This window comes from Talpa occidentalis, unplaced genomic scaffold, assembly GCF_014898055.3.
Source record: "Talpa occidentalis isolate TD23 unplaced genomic scaffold, MPIMG_talOcc4v2.1 talOcc4.10, whole genome shotgun sequence".
Lineage (NCBI taxonomy): Eukaryota > Metazoa > Chordata > Mammalia > Eulipotyphla > Talpidae > Talpa > Talpa occidentalis.
In genome coordinates, this window is record NW_023600993.1 from 96,313,884 (window position 1) to 96,327,311 (window position 13,428).

A 13,428-nucleotide genomic window follows, 5' to 3' on the forward strand; every position below is an offset into this window, starting at 1 on the left:
GGCCCCACCTCCTGCCCTAGAGTCTCCAAGCAAGGCTGCTTATGCAAGAACTGGCGATGGGTGGGGGCTGGTCCCCAGTGTTGGGGGTGAGGATCCAGGCCTACCTGCCTTGGTCTTGTCCCTCTGAGGGTCACAGTTTTGCTCTTCCATGTCCAGCGTGGAGGTTGTTGAGTCAGAGACCCCCCACTTTCCTCGCTCTGTGAGATCGCTAAGCCTCCCCACGGTGCTCAGCAGGGGAGAGAGCGAGCTTTGGTGGCAAGGAAGGTTTGCTGACTGTCGGATGCCTAGGAGGCATCAGAGTTGGAGTCCGAGCTTCCCTCTGGAGATGGCTGGGCCAAGCTGGCATGGCGAGTGGGCCAACCCCGGCTTCTCTTGGCCCCCTCGCCTTCCCTACGCATGGGTAGAAGAGAGTCCCCTCCCCTCCTTCACTGAGATCACCTCCAGTGCTATCTGGTAGAACTGCCCTCTGCCTGGGCCGACTGTCCAGGGTGGATGAAGCCCGCATTTTGGCTTGACTGTGGTTGCTGGTCACGTTGAATGTGGCCTCTGTGATCCCTTCTCTGACTCCCAGGGATCCTGAGCAAAACATCACCGCAACCAGGGACCCTGCGTTAGTGTCACATCTGTGATATTGGCTCCCACATTTGGTAGAAGAGGTGGAGCTGGGGCTCAGGAGATTCCTCATGTGTCTGCTAAGCTCTCAGGAAAAGAGGGGCCCCCACATTCTATGATCTGATGTCACTTTTGGATTTCTGACACCCCCTGGGCAGTTTACTTGGAAGAGTTCGTGGGGCTCATTCTCACCCCCTCACCCCTCAACACTCTTCCCATTGCAACCTACAGACGTTCAAAGAAGAAACGTTTTTCAATTAAGATTTTGACTGGAATTAAGTTTTCAGTTGTAGAGTGTCACCTGTGTCGTGAAGCATCTCCGGCGCCATCATTTCTGGTGGCCACGTGGCCTACATAGGATTGATGTAGCAACACCAGGCACTCAGCTCCCTGTTGTGAGACATCCAGGTTTCCATTTTTTTACTCTCATAAATAAAACTGAGCTAACGATCTTCGCACATACATTTTGGTTCCCATCTCTACTTTCTTAGGGCTATTAAGACTATTTTCTTACTTTCTGACTATTTTGAAATAGAAATGTGAGGTTAGTCAATGCAGTTATAAACTTCCAGTTATAAAATAAACCAATCCTGGGGCGGACATTACAGCAGAGAATATAGCTACTAACACGGAATCATGTATTTGAAAGTTGCTGAGAGTAGGTCCTAAAAGTTCTCGCCACAGGGCCTCCCTGGTGGCGCAGCGGTTGAGCGCTGGGTTGCGAAGCTGCCCACAGTCTCTGCAGTGCCAGTTCGATACCTGGCCGCCGGCGAGGGTCCCACATGGTGGGCAGACCTCTCCTGCCGCGTCCGCTGCTCCCCTCAGCGGTGTGCTTCGGTCCTTCTGCCTACTCTGCTCCCTGCTCTGGCTCTGGTGAATTCTCTCACCCTCCCGCGCTTCTGACTGTACCCAGTGCTTGTATAAATAAATAAATCAATCTTAAAAACAAAAAAGTTCTTGCCATACAAAAACACTGTAATTATGTATGGTGATAGACGTTCACTAGACTTCCAGTGGCGAATATCTTGCAATATATCTAAATATCGTGTCATATGTACACCCGAAAGTAAGGAGTTGTATTATACCTCAATTAACCTCTCCCCCTCCTCCAACAAAACAAAACAAATGCTGGGTCAAAGGGCATGGTTGTTTTTCAGGTTTTGGATATCCGGTCAAATTGCATTTCAGAAAAGACGTCACTGAGGATGTGAGAGCCTCCCTCTGCTATGCACAGGGCACAGCTCTTGTTGTTCACTGCCTGGCACCCCTTTCTTGGGTGGAGTCATCGCTCACGAACTCCTGTAATTCTGGTTGGCTGACATTCACCAGGTGCTTCCACTATCACAGGTGAGGGCACTGGACCGAAGTTAGAGCCTCTTGTCTCCTCCCTGACCTGCCTACCCCTCTGTTCATACCCAAACAGAGCAAAACAGCCTGAACTTCAGGTGCTGATGCTTACAACCAAAGATTTTTTTTATTTTTGAACAGAAAAAGGTGGATTTATTGAAATACACTGCTAAGAGAAGCAGTGGGTGAGACAGGAGAGGTCTGCTGCCCACAACCTCAGTCAAGTGCCATCACCTGTGATAGTGGAAACACTTGGTGAATGTCAGTCAACCGGAATTACAGGAGTTAGTGAGCAAAATACACACTCACCAAATATAGGATAGTAAAAAAGCACAGAATCTTTGCAAGTGGAAAGCAACTTAATTTGCTTTTCTCTGAGTATTGGTAAGGGAGAGCATTTCTTCATATGTCTTTACTGACCAATTATATTTCTTCTTTTGTGAGTTACTTGTTTTTGTACATTGCCCTTATTTATTTATTTAAGATTTATTTATTTTATACAAGAACTGGGGTACATGCCAGATGCGCGGGAGGGTGAGAGGATTCACCAGAGACAGAGCAGAGAGCAGAACAGGCAGATCAACCGAAATACACTGCTGAGGGGAGCAGCGGGCTAGGCAGGAGAGGTCTGCTGCAACATGTGGGACCCTCGCCGCCCGGCTGGGATTGAACTAGTGCTGCAGAGGCTGTGGACAGCTTCACCAGGCGGCACTCAACTGCCTGCACCAGCAGGGGAGGCCCGCCCACATTTATTGAGGGTACTTTTATTATTTAACTTTGAGAGCTCTTTATATATTAAGGATACCATGAGAGACAGTTTGGGAAAGTGGTTAGTGCATGTAAACTGGAGTCTGGCAGATCTGGTTTTGAATTTTAGTGGCACTGAATTCTAGTTGTGTGATTGGACAAGCTGCACAGTTTTCCTAAGCTTCAGTTTACTCTTGTATATAATAGAGATAATATTAATTTTATAGGATGGTTCTGAGGATTGAATGAGATGAGCTTGAGAAATGATTCTTTTAAGCCTACACTGTAAATATAAATATTTGTTTCATTGTTTTTACTTTGTACCAAAACTTAAAATTTTGTGATAAATTTTAATTTTGAATCCATCTTTTCATCTGTTTTCTCCCTTTGTTTTTAAGCTAGAAAAAGTCTTTTTAACACTTAACACACAGTCAATATATACACTTGTTTATAATCCTTCAGTGATTTTTGGAGAAAAAAGTTAATTCTTTAATATATCTGAAAATTATTTTGGCATTGGCATAGGGAAATATCTTTTTTTCTAAATTATTACACAGTTGTCATAGTATCCTTTAGTGAGTAACTCACTTTTGCCATTGATGGGACATCAGAAATTTATCAAGCACTAGAGTCTTATTTGTAGCCAGGGGTGTCTTGGGTTGTCTCCTTTTTTCTTTTGTTTATTCCTGTGCCAGCACCACTTCTAGAAAGTGGCTGCACAGTGTATTTTAGTGTTTTCTTCCAGTTGATCCTAATAATTATTTTTTAAATTCCAAAAGTAAAGCTGTTGTTAAATGTTTTATCATAAACATTTCCAAAACCACACAAAGGAAAAGTACATATTTTTATGAGGCCCCACATACCCATCACCCAGATTTAACAATTAAGATTTTTTTCCCCAGCTCTACTGAGATGTAATTGACATGTTGAGTAAATTGTGCAATTTGTGCAACGTGATGAGCTGTTACGCACATGCACGCAAGACACTTACCACAGCAAGAATAATGAACAGCTCCCTTACCCCACACAATTACCATGCTGCGGTGGTTAGGCTGTTCTATGCTTATCAGTTTCAAGGATAGTTAGAGATAGTGTGGCTCATCAGAGTGATGACGCTGTTCATGAGATCCCTAGAATACATTCATTTCCTAACTGCAATCTCCACAATGACGGTTACACAGCACCTCCCTTCATATTGACATGAAGGTGCCACCCTCTCCTATTGGCTTACATATTTTGAGGTGACTCAAACAAATCTTACATTTTACCCAGAAGTACTTCGGTCTGCCTCTTGGAGAAATAAGAACATTTCCTCTATAACCACAATACTTTTGGTGTGCAGTTGTACTTTCTAAATTACATAGTTAGGTAAACAACAGACACGCTGAATAGAAAAAGTCACACTACTCTTGTCGTACTTAACAAAATTAACAGAATTTCTTAACAGCATCTGATTTTTTTTCTAGTATTCTAATTTTCTGGTCATCTCAAAAATGACTGTGCCGTTGGCTTGTTTGAATCAGTGCAAAATGCACAGATATCACATTGGTTGTAATACTTCGTTTCTTTTTGTCTAGAACATTCCCTCCAACTCCTACTTCTCTTGCTTTCTTCCTCCTTATTCATGCTACTTATTTGTTGAACAAGATGGATGAATCGTCCTTTAGCATACCCACCTGACTTCCCTACTGCTCTTCCAACTTCTCTAGCTTTTGTGTTCTCCGTAAATGAAGCTTAGCTCTAGAGGCTGGATGGCGTTCAAGTTCAACATTTTCAGAGACACTTCCATATTTAAGGCATAGGAATGTTAAAAAATATGAATTATGGTTATCACTTATGACACCTTTTAATTTCCTGGGCCGGAGTTTAGGCACCAGCTGCTTTGGAGTCCAGACTCTATCCCATCTCAGCCCATCCCCCTCCCTGTGACAGATAACATTAATTTCAGCGGGACAACATATTTATTTAAAATTTGTATATATTGTAAAATATTTACCACAATTAGTCTAGTTTACATAGTTGAGTTGCAGTTTTTTTCTTGTGATGAAACCTCTTAAGATTTATTCTCTTAGCAATTTTCAAATTTTGATATGGGAGTTTTATCTATAGGTACCATGCAGGACGTCACATTCCCGTGACTAATTTATTTTATAACTGGATGGGAATTCTAATTTTTTTTCATTTTAAAATCAGTAGAAGTTCAGGGACCAGTTACTGAAAGGCATATCTAACTAGCGAGGGCGGGAGGAAAGTTAAAATAGGTTCCTTAAGTTTTTTAGCTCAAGGGCTCCCTCCTCTGTTGCTAACTTCTCTCCTGAGTATGGGTTCTCCTTTTCCTTGATGAATTTTCCGTTTCTTTTCTTTTTAGCTCCAGTACTTGTGTGTGCTGCCTTTCTTATTCTCAGACCTGCTCACCTGAAACTCCCGCTTAAGATGGGCACTTTTCCTTCAGGGAGGTAGATATTTGCCGATGTTTGGCAGAGTAAATGTAGGGTGTGAATATTGAAAGAAAAATGAGAGTAGATTGTGACATGTAACGTGCAATATCTGAATTAACATGCATCTCAGCTGCTCTCACAATGTCTTCCTGCAGAGGATGGGAATCAAATGACTGTCTTCCCCAGATTCTTTCACATCCAGAATTTCTGACATGATTCAGGTTCTTCTAATTCAATGCACTTACGTAATAGCTGAATTCCTATTTTGCTCCAGCAACCTAGAGTGATGATTTCTTTCATTGTATCTGAGTCATACCTGACACACACTATTATATGTTTGCATTATCACAACCCTTTTTAAGCAATGCTTTTCAATACTTGCATTAGTGGTTACATGCAGAAAGCCATTAATTTAGATACAACTGTCAGTCACACTGTTTTCTTCACTCACATGATTCTTTCTGTGTTCTTTATTCCAATTTATTATTTTGATTTTATTTAACATTTGCAGATCGCTATAGTAATGACTTAGTGTGCCTAGTAAAAGATTTAGAACCCAGTTGTATAAATGAAAAGCTGGGCCACCCTGAGCTGTTTTGAACATGTCATAGAATTTGATTACATTTTTATTTGTGATCATATCACAGAGAAAGGATCTTTTTCTGTGATATGTAAGAAACACTTAGACATTGAGAAGAAAAATACCAATGACTCAATAGCAAAATGAGGAAAAGTTTTCTGGAAAATAATTATAAATGTCCTTTAAGGTCTGAAAAATATTTGAAATAATTTATGATTAGAGAAATGCCAACTAAAAATGTCAACAAAATGTAATTTTCTCACCCATGGTGAGATAAAAATCTATGTATGTTTCATATGTTACTGGTGGAAACGCTAACATTATATATAATCCCCATCAAGGCAAATATGACAATATTAGTAACAGGTCACACCCCAGTTCTTGTATGCATAAATAAATAAATCTTTAAAAAAAAAAAAGAACTGAGAAAGTGGCAAGTGTGTGAGAAGATAAATAGGTTGATTGTGGTCATTTTCTTACAATGTACACATGTTAAAACATCGTGGTACATGCCTTAAATATACGCAATTTTCCTGTTAATCACACCTGAACAAAGCTGGGGAAAACTTCAGATATATTTAACTCTTAGTTTAAATAAGCTGAGGCAAGCAAAAATCAAGTGGGTTTATTAAAGAATCAAGACCAAGCCCAGGTACAGCCTCCAGATTATTCCCGGAGAGCTGTTCGAATTCTGAGTTTCAGAATGGATATTTTATATAGTCTGCAAGGAAAACATTTTACATTTTCAAGGATTTTTGTGGAGAAAATCCAGGGAGGTATCCAGGTAATGGACTTACTTGTTGTCTGTGTATTGAGGGTTACAAGGAGGGTTATGAAATTCATTCTACTTATAGCTTCATTTTCTGAGAACTGAGGGAGTTTTAGCAATGCCATAAACCTGGAAGTCTGTCTTTTCTTGAAATTACAGATTTGCTCCAAGGTAACTTCTTACAGCTTCTTTGCAAGGTCAGCCTGGCTGTGCCTTGGTTCTCTTACTCCCACCTTTTAGTGAAGACCGGGGAGAGGAGCACATATTTAATTGTTGATTTTAGTTGACAGACCTTTGTACTAGCAAATCTTCTGGGAACCTAGCTTAAATATAATACAAAAAAAAAAAGAAAAAAAAAAAAGGCAAAGGGCCTCCCCCATGGCACAGTGATTGAGTGCTGTGTTGCGAAGCTGCCTGTAGCCTCTGCAGCGCCAGTTCGATTCCCGGCCACCGGGTAAGGGTCCCACATGGCGCGCAGACCTGTCCTGCCGCCCGCTGCTCCCCTCAGCAGTGTACTTCGTCAGTCTGCCTGTTCTGCTCCCCGCTCTGGCTCTGGTGAATTCTCTCACCCTCCGGCGCTTCTGACTGTACCCAGTGCTTGTATAAATGTATAAATAAATAAATAAATCTTTAAAAAAAAAAAAGCCACACAGGGTTAAGTTTGTAATACCAGAAGATTGGAAACAAACAAAGAGCAATAATGTGGGTGATAGAAAGTCATGGGAATCTGTAAGTGATTAATTTACTCTGTGGCCTAAAATCAGACAAGCGCACACACACACACACACACACACAGAGTCACCAGTCACGCCTAATAACAACATTATCAACATTATCAACAACTAATAACTTCCACCAGCCCAAGTCCTTCTCAATTGTTTTCCATCCAAAACAATTTCTTTCCTTACTTCCAGAAGGAACCATTATCTTGGACTTCATGTTTATAGTTTCCTTATCCCTTTTTGAGTTTTATTCCTTGTGTAAGTGTGCCGAGCCCATCTTTACTTATTTCCCCTTCGTTTCGAAACTTATAGAAAACACGTGGAGGCTAAACGGTGTGGTCAGGCTTTCCCCCACCTTCCCACAGCTGGCCTCTGCAGCCGCCACCGGCTGTCTATGCAAAAAGTGGCGGGGAGAGTGACACGGGGCACACACACCTGTAATTGTGGACACCAAGGCCCAGAGAGCACAGGCGTGTGTTTGTGTAAATGCTCACGCCTGTGCCTGGAGGAGAGCAGTAAAGGCAGCAGTGGCAGCACAGCGAGGACCACTCTGAGGGCGGGATACTGAGAATGGCAGCACGAGGCCAGGGAGAGGACAAAGATCCTCGGTCGCCCTCCGAGCCTCCTGGCGCCCCCTTCGGCCTGCTTGCACGCTTGCCACTACAGCATGTGCTGCTAAATATTTTATTCTGGGGGCTGGTTTGTTTGTTTTTCCCCCTTCCAGGTAGCTTGTTTACAAAAGCACCAAACGTAACTGGGTGGGAAAACACAAGAAAACAGAAACCCAGGCTCCTTGGACTTGCCTGTAGACTTGCCAGTCTCCCTGCAGGCATCTGGAAGGCCATAATGGTCTGAGAGCCTGGGAGGCCATGAGCAGACAGTGTCAGCCCATCCTGCTGCACCCTCTGCTCACAGACAGAGCTGAGTGGATCTAGGTATAGAGGAGGCTGTTGGCCCATGTTGGGTCCCTCTCTTGGTCACTTTTCAGCCAGGGCAGCTGAGGGTCACAAACTGTTACTGAGCACAAAGTGTTTAGGGCTTGGCCTATGTCAGCTGATTGATGAGAACAAGTTGGAGATGGTGGCAAAGAGGTTTATTACTTGAGTTGAGTGAGGAGACAGAGGATGCTCAAAGCACTGTCCTTGCTTTCTAAAGGAAGTTAGGGCTTTTTAGGATTGCTGGTGTTTGGATAGGGTGGGGGTAGGGTGCAATGTCTGGAGTCTCAGCTGTGTAGGCACGTTGTTGCTTCATGACCGATCATACCTCTGCCTGCATCATATGTTCAAAAAATGGTGGCTAAGCACCCCCTTGGGGGGCAGAGGAGGGGGTGGTTAGTATGTAAATGGAGGCTGACGAACCAAAGACAATTTCAGATCCTGGGGGGTCATCTCTGTGCTTGTGGCTCTGTTGCTATAGAGTTTAACCAGTTTGGGCTAGAATGTGCACCTCACCCTTAACTAAACAGCTTAAATAGCTTGAAGGGTTTTCCTGACAATGCAATAGCTGCTGTCAGTCCTTTGTCTCCTGGGTAACAGAACTTTACCTCCACTTTGACCTGCTCTAGGGTGGGTTGGGTGGGGAGCTCCTTGGCAGCCAACTGGCCCCAGTTAGTTTGATCCTTTTCCCCTTGGGTGTGCACAAGGTAACACCCTCCTGGGGGCAGGGTCAGGCACAGCTGGTATCCCTCGCAACCCAGGTGATTTTTCTGAAATAAGGGTCTTGTTGACATCGGTGGTCAACATAACTGGCTGCTGGAGGGTCTCTGCAATGAGGCAGCTGCTCTCCATTACTCGTCCTGGTCTTGACCCTGCACTGGCAATGCTAGAAGTCCATGGTGAAGGGGAGGGCTTCAGGCCTTTACCTGACAGGTTGAGAAACCTGCGCAGGGACCAGGATGTCATCACCTTTTCAGCTGCCACCCAGACTAGGTTCTCAGAGTTGCATTTTTTATTCAACATTATTTCAGAGTGACACAGTGACTATACTTATGTTTGTAAGGATTATCATATTCATAAACCATTGTAGTGGCTGTATTTCATTTACTTTCACAATTGTATAATATTTCATTGTATTAATATATTTATTATTTTATTGTTGATAACAAGATTCATTTCCAGGATTTTTGTTATGGCAAATGGTGTAGTTGTAAATATTTTTGTGCTCATCTCCTGGTAGACATGTAGGGACATTTGTCTAAGTAGGTTCTTAGGCATGTCAGTGTTGGGTCAGCAGTTATATGCATGTTCAATTTTATTAGCTGACACCAAGCTGATTTTCAATAGGTCGTACCAATATAGACTCTCTCCTTTGAGAGTTTCTTACCTGGATGAGAGTTGTTTTCTCTCGAATAAACCGATTAGAAAAAGGCACAACAATAAAGAAAGAAAAGATACTTGAATGGGCTAATGAGCAGAGTACCCAGGAAAGTAGGAAGGACGGGAAGGAAGCAATGGATTATCAAGGCACGTATACAGGAAACATTCTCCTTCTTTACCTGGCAGGTGGATATTCTTTAAAAATATAGTTACGGCCCACATTTTTTGTTGTTTTTAAGTTTTGTAAGTAGCCACAAGATTATCCTGATATCTCATTGTACTGCCCCCTTAGTGCGCCTGTGGGTGTGTAGTCTGAATCCAGAGAGACAGAGGACAAAGGTTTAATCAGCTGGTTTACTGTGCTGTGGGGTGATGAACGTGCTTTCTTTCCTGGCTCACCCACCCATCCCTCGGTCATTTTACACTACAGTTTCTGTTCCTAGCAACACTCAGCTTCTTGGTATTAATTTCTATTGCTCAGAACTTTTAGCAGTTACAAAACACCGCTCAAACTAGCTTAGGCAGAATAGTAATTTATGGTTGTAACCCAGCTGTGGAGAGGGTGTGGGAAGAGCTGCCTGGGGGTAAAAGGGAATGGAGGGCAGGCTGGCGGCTTTCAGATTCTCTCCATTTATTAGATTCATTTTTCTCAAACAGTTGACTTCCTCCCACACTGGAACATGAGCATCTGGCGTCTTCAGGCTTGTATATACCATTCTTACCAAGAGGAGGGATTTCCTGTTTCTCCTTTGTGTCCACTCAAATAAAAGCTTTCAGTAGACAGAATCTGTCTGCCTATTTGTCCTTCTGTCTCTCTCATGCACACATATACCCACGGGGGTGGGGGGCAGGCTTTCATGCTTAGCAGTTCTCATTAGACCTGTAAGTTAATGGTCCAAAGACAAAAGTGTTCTTCAGAAGCAGCAAGGTGCTACCTAAAGAGGAGGTAGGCACCACCTTGTAGGTGTCCACCTCGTAGAGGATTTCTGTTTTCTCCTTTTACTTCTCTGGGTGTTTGCTCTCTGCTTACTGTGACTTTGTGAGTGTCACCTCTTCTGCAAGTAGAATTCACACCTTTCCCCTGTTCCTCTCCTTAAAAAAAAAAAAATTATTTATTTATGCATACAGGCCAGAGGTGGTGGTGGTGGTGAGAGAATTCACCAGAGACAGAAATGGGGAGTAGAACAGGTGGACCTACTGAAATACACTGCTGAGGGGAGCAGTGGGGAAACAGGAGAGGTCCGCTGTGCCATGTGGGTCACCTCCCTGGCTGGGGATTGAACTCATGCTGCAGTAGTTGTGGATTGCTTCATAGTGCTGACGCTTAACCCCTTGTGCCACCAGAGAGGCCCTCCCTGTTCCTTTCTTAATACATCTCAAAGATCACATCTGTGATGTGCAAAATACAATGATTAGCCATTAAAATTTCTTTTTTTTAAAGATTTATTTATTTATACAAGAACTGGGGTACAGGCCAGATGCACGGGAGGGTGAGAGGATTCACCAGAGACAGAGTGGGGAACAGAACAGGCAGATTGATGAAATACACTGCTGAGGGGAGCAGCGGGTGAGACAGGAGAGGTCTCCTTCACCATGCGGGATTCTCACTGGCCAGCCAGGATTGAACCCGCGCTGCAGAGGCTGCAGACAGCTTCACAGTGCGGTGCTCAACCTCCTGCGCCACCAGGGGGTCCTGCCATTAAAATTTAAAGGCAAATTTGCTTTAAAATTTTCTTGGCCAGATTGATGCATGGAGGTATAATATATTAGCCCAGGCTTGAGTAGAGCCAGTGGGAACACGGAGTAATGGGGTAGCCCCTTGGTTTTGAAATCAGAACATGACCTACCACTCGCTTAAGTAGCCTGGGTGACTCCTTTCTCTGGCCTTTGTAGTCTCTGTAACTATGACGAGTTTAGTCTTGATATTCCACAAGGCCAGTCAGCACTGTTTCCCCGTGAGAAAGTGGGGCAGCTCTTGGGATTCTCAGAGGTGATGTAATTTCTGTCATTTCTTTTGTGAATGATCATTGGGGAAAGCCCCAAGGTCCCTCCCAGGTTGGGAGTGGCTGTTTCCTGGTAGAGCTAAGGAAATGTTGCTCTTGTCCCTTGTAAAACCACAGACCCGCCTCCTGGTGCCAGGCCAAGCTGGGCTGTATAAAACTGGGATAGACTGCAGCTCTTCACAAAACAACTTCTTGACAACATGAGGTCCAGTAGCTTCTTGGTCCTGGCGGTCTTCCTCATCCTTGGGATGCTGGCTGTACAGGCCGTCATGGCTGGTGAGTGGACAAGTGGCTTGGTTAGGGCTGGGCTGGGTTGAGGAGATGCTGGTGGGACACCTGGGTGCTGACAGGGAGGCAGCAGGCAGCAATGGCACCCACACGGCAGACTGTGCCAGAAGCTCCCACCTGCTTCAGAGAATGTAGGAGGTTGTACGGCGGCTCCACCGGCTTTGTACCAGGACTGAGGTATCAGAACTGTAGCCTCAGGTGTGAATATGTGTGTGGAATATGAAATGAAGTGAGGAGCCCCAGGAATCTGGACCCTGGGGTTGGGTCTGTCTACCCCATAAAAGTCTCTGGGTCATCAGTGCTCAGAGAGGAGGTGAGGAACCAACAGGGCATCTCGATCTTCGTGACCCCCATTTCACTAAGGAGACTGAGATCCAGAGAGCAGGGAGGGATTGGTGGGACAATCACCTGAACACAGGTCTCTGGGCAATGGCTCAGGGCTCTGTTCCCATCGCTAAGTTTCCTCAGAGATAAAAATGTATTTTTCTCACCTTCGGGAATCATCCAGCCTTCCCCACGTCAGTCATGGTTTCCCTCACTTAAAGGCACCCCTTGATAGTTGAAGCAGGGAAACTGCATCTAAAGGTGGGTACTTTTCTTCTTTTATCAGGCAAAGATCATGTTCCAGTAAGAGGACAAGGTCCATTCAGGGGTCAAGATCCAGTCAAAGGTCAAGATCCATTCAGAGGTCAAGATCCATTCAGAGGTCAAGGTCCAGTCAAAGGTCAAGATCCAGTCAAAGGTCAAGATTCTGGCTCCGTGAAGCCTGGCTCCTGCCCCACAGTCATGATCCGCTGCGCCATGTACAACCCCCCTGCCAAATGCCACAGTGACACTGAGTGCCCTGGCGCCAAGAAGTGCTGCGAGGGCTCCTGTGGGATGGAATGTTTGGATCCACAGTAAGGTGAGAATGGGACAGGGAAGAGATGGCCCTGAGCAGTGGGGAATGATCCCGGCTTGGCAGGAGAGAGGGTGGGAGGTGCTGGAGAGGCTTACCTGGGTCTTGAGAGTGACGCATGCACCCAGTGCTTCCACCTGCTCAGTCACGGCTCTGGTTCTCTTCCCTCCCACCAGGTAGACTTGTCCTTACAGCACCTGTGAAGTCTCCGGGGCCTCAGACCCTGCTTCCTGTGTCATTGCCTCTCCCACATTGCCTGTTCTTCCTTCCCAGCATGCCCAACCCCTGGCTGCCTCTCTAGTCCACTTTCCAATAAAAACCATGTTGCGCTTCACTTGTTTGTGACTCTATGACTTGGGATTCTGGAAGCTCCAGGAGAGTGTGTGGAGCTGGACTGTCTCTGCAGTGGAGAGGGGTTGGGATCCATGGGAACTGATTCTGGTGTGTGAAGGAAGCAGGGGCAGAAACAAGGACCCCCTTCCTAGGACCTAATATTAGACTCCAGTGATCAACCCACCCGGAAATGGGTCTAGAAGTTTGCATTCACCCTGGATGGAGTGTGATGGTGGAAGGGGGAGATATTACAGAAATTGCAGGCAGTTTCTTTCCTTTCTAATTGACCCCCAGTGCTGACCTGGCTGTTGTCAATCTCACCAGCGTGACCCACCAAGCCTTGTGACCAAACCTATAGCTCCCTCCTCCCTTTCCT

The 13,428-nt window shown here is 44.8% G+C and overlaps 1 protein-coding gene across 1 annotated transcript in view; it reads left to right on the plus strand.

The window, feature by feature from the left end:
• The window catches only part of PI3 (peptidase inhibitor 3), a 31,279-nt gene extending 18,237 nt beyond the window's left edge, over positions 1-13,042 (plus strand). Inside the window, exons 2-4 of the mRNA XM_037521492.1 lie at positions 11,651-11,809; positions 12,432-12,725; positions 12,896-13,042. Of these exons, the coding sequence (XP_037377389.1) occupies positions 11,734-11,809; positions 12,432-12,724 (369 nt within the window). The 5' untranslated portion in view covers positions 11,651-11,733 and the 3' untranslated portion in view covers position 12,725; positions 12,896-13,042. The remainder of the gene's footprint in view (positions 1-11,650; positions 11,810-12,431; positions 12,726-12,895) is intronic.
• The last annotated feature ends 386 nt before the right edge of the window (positions 13,043-13,428 follow it).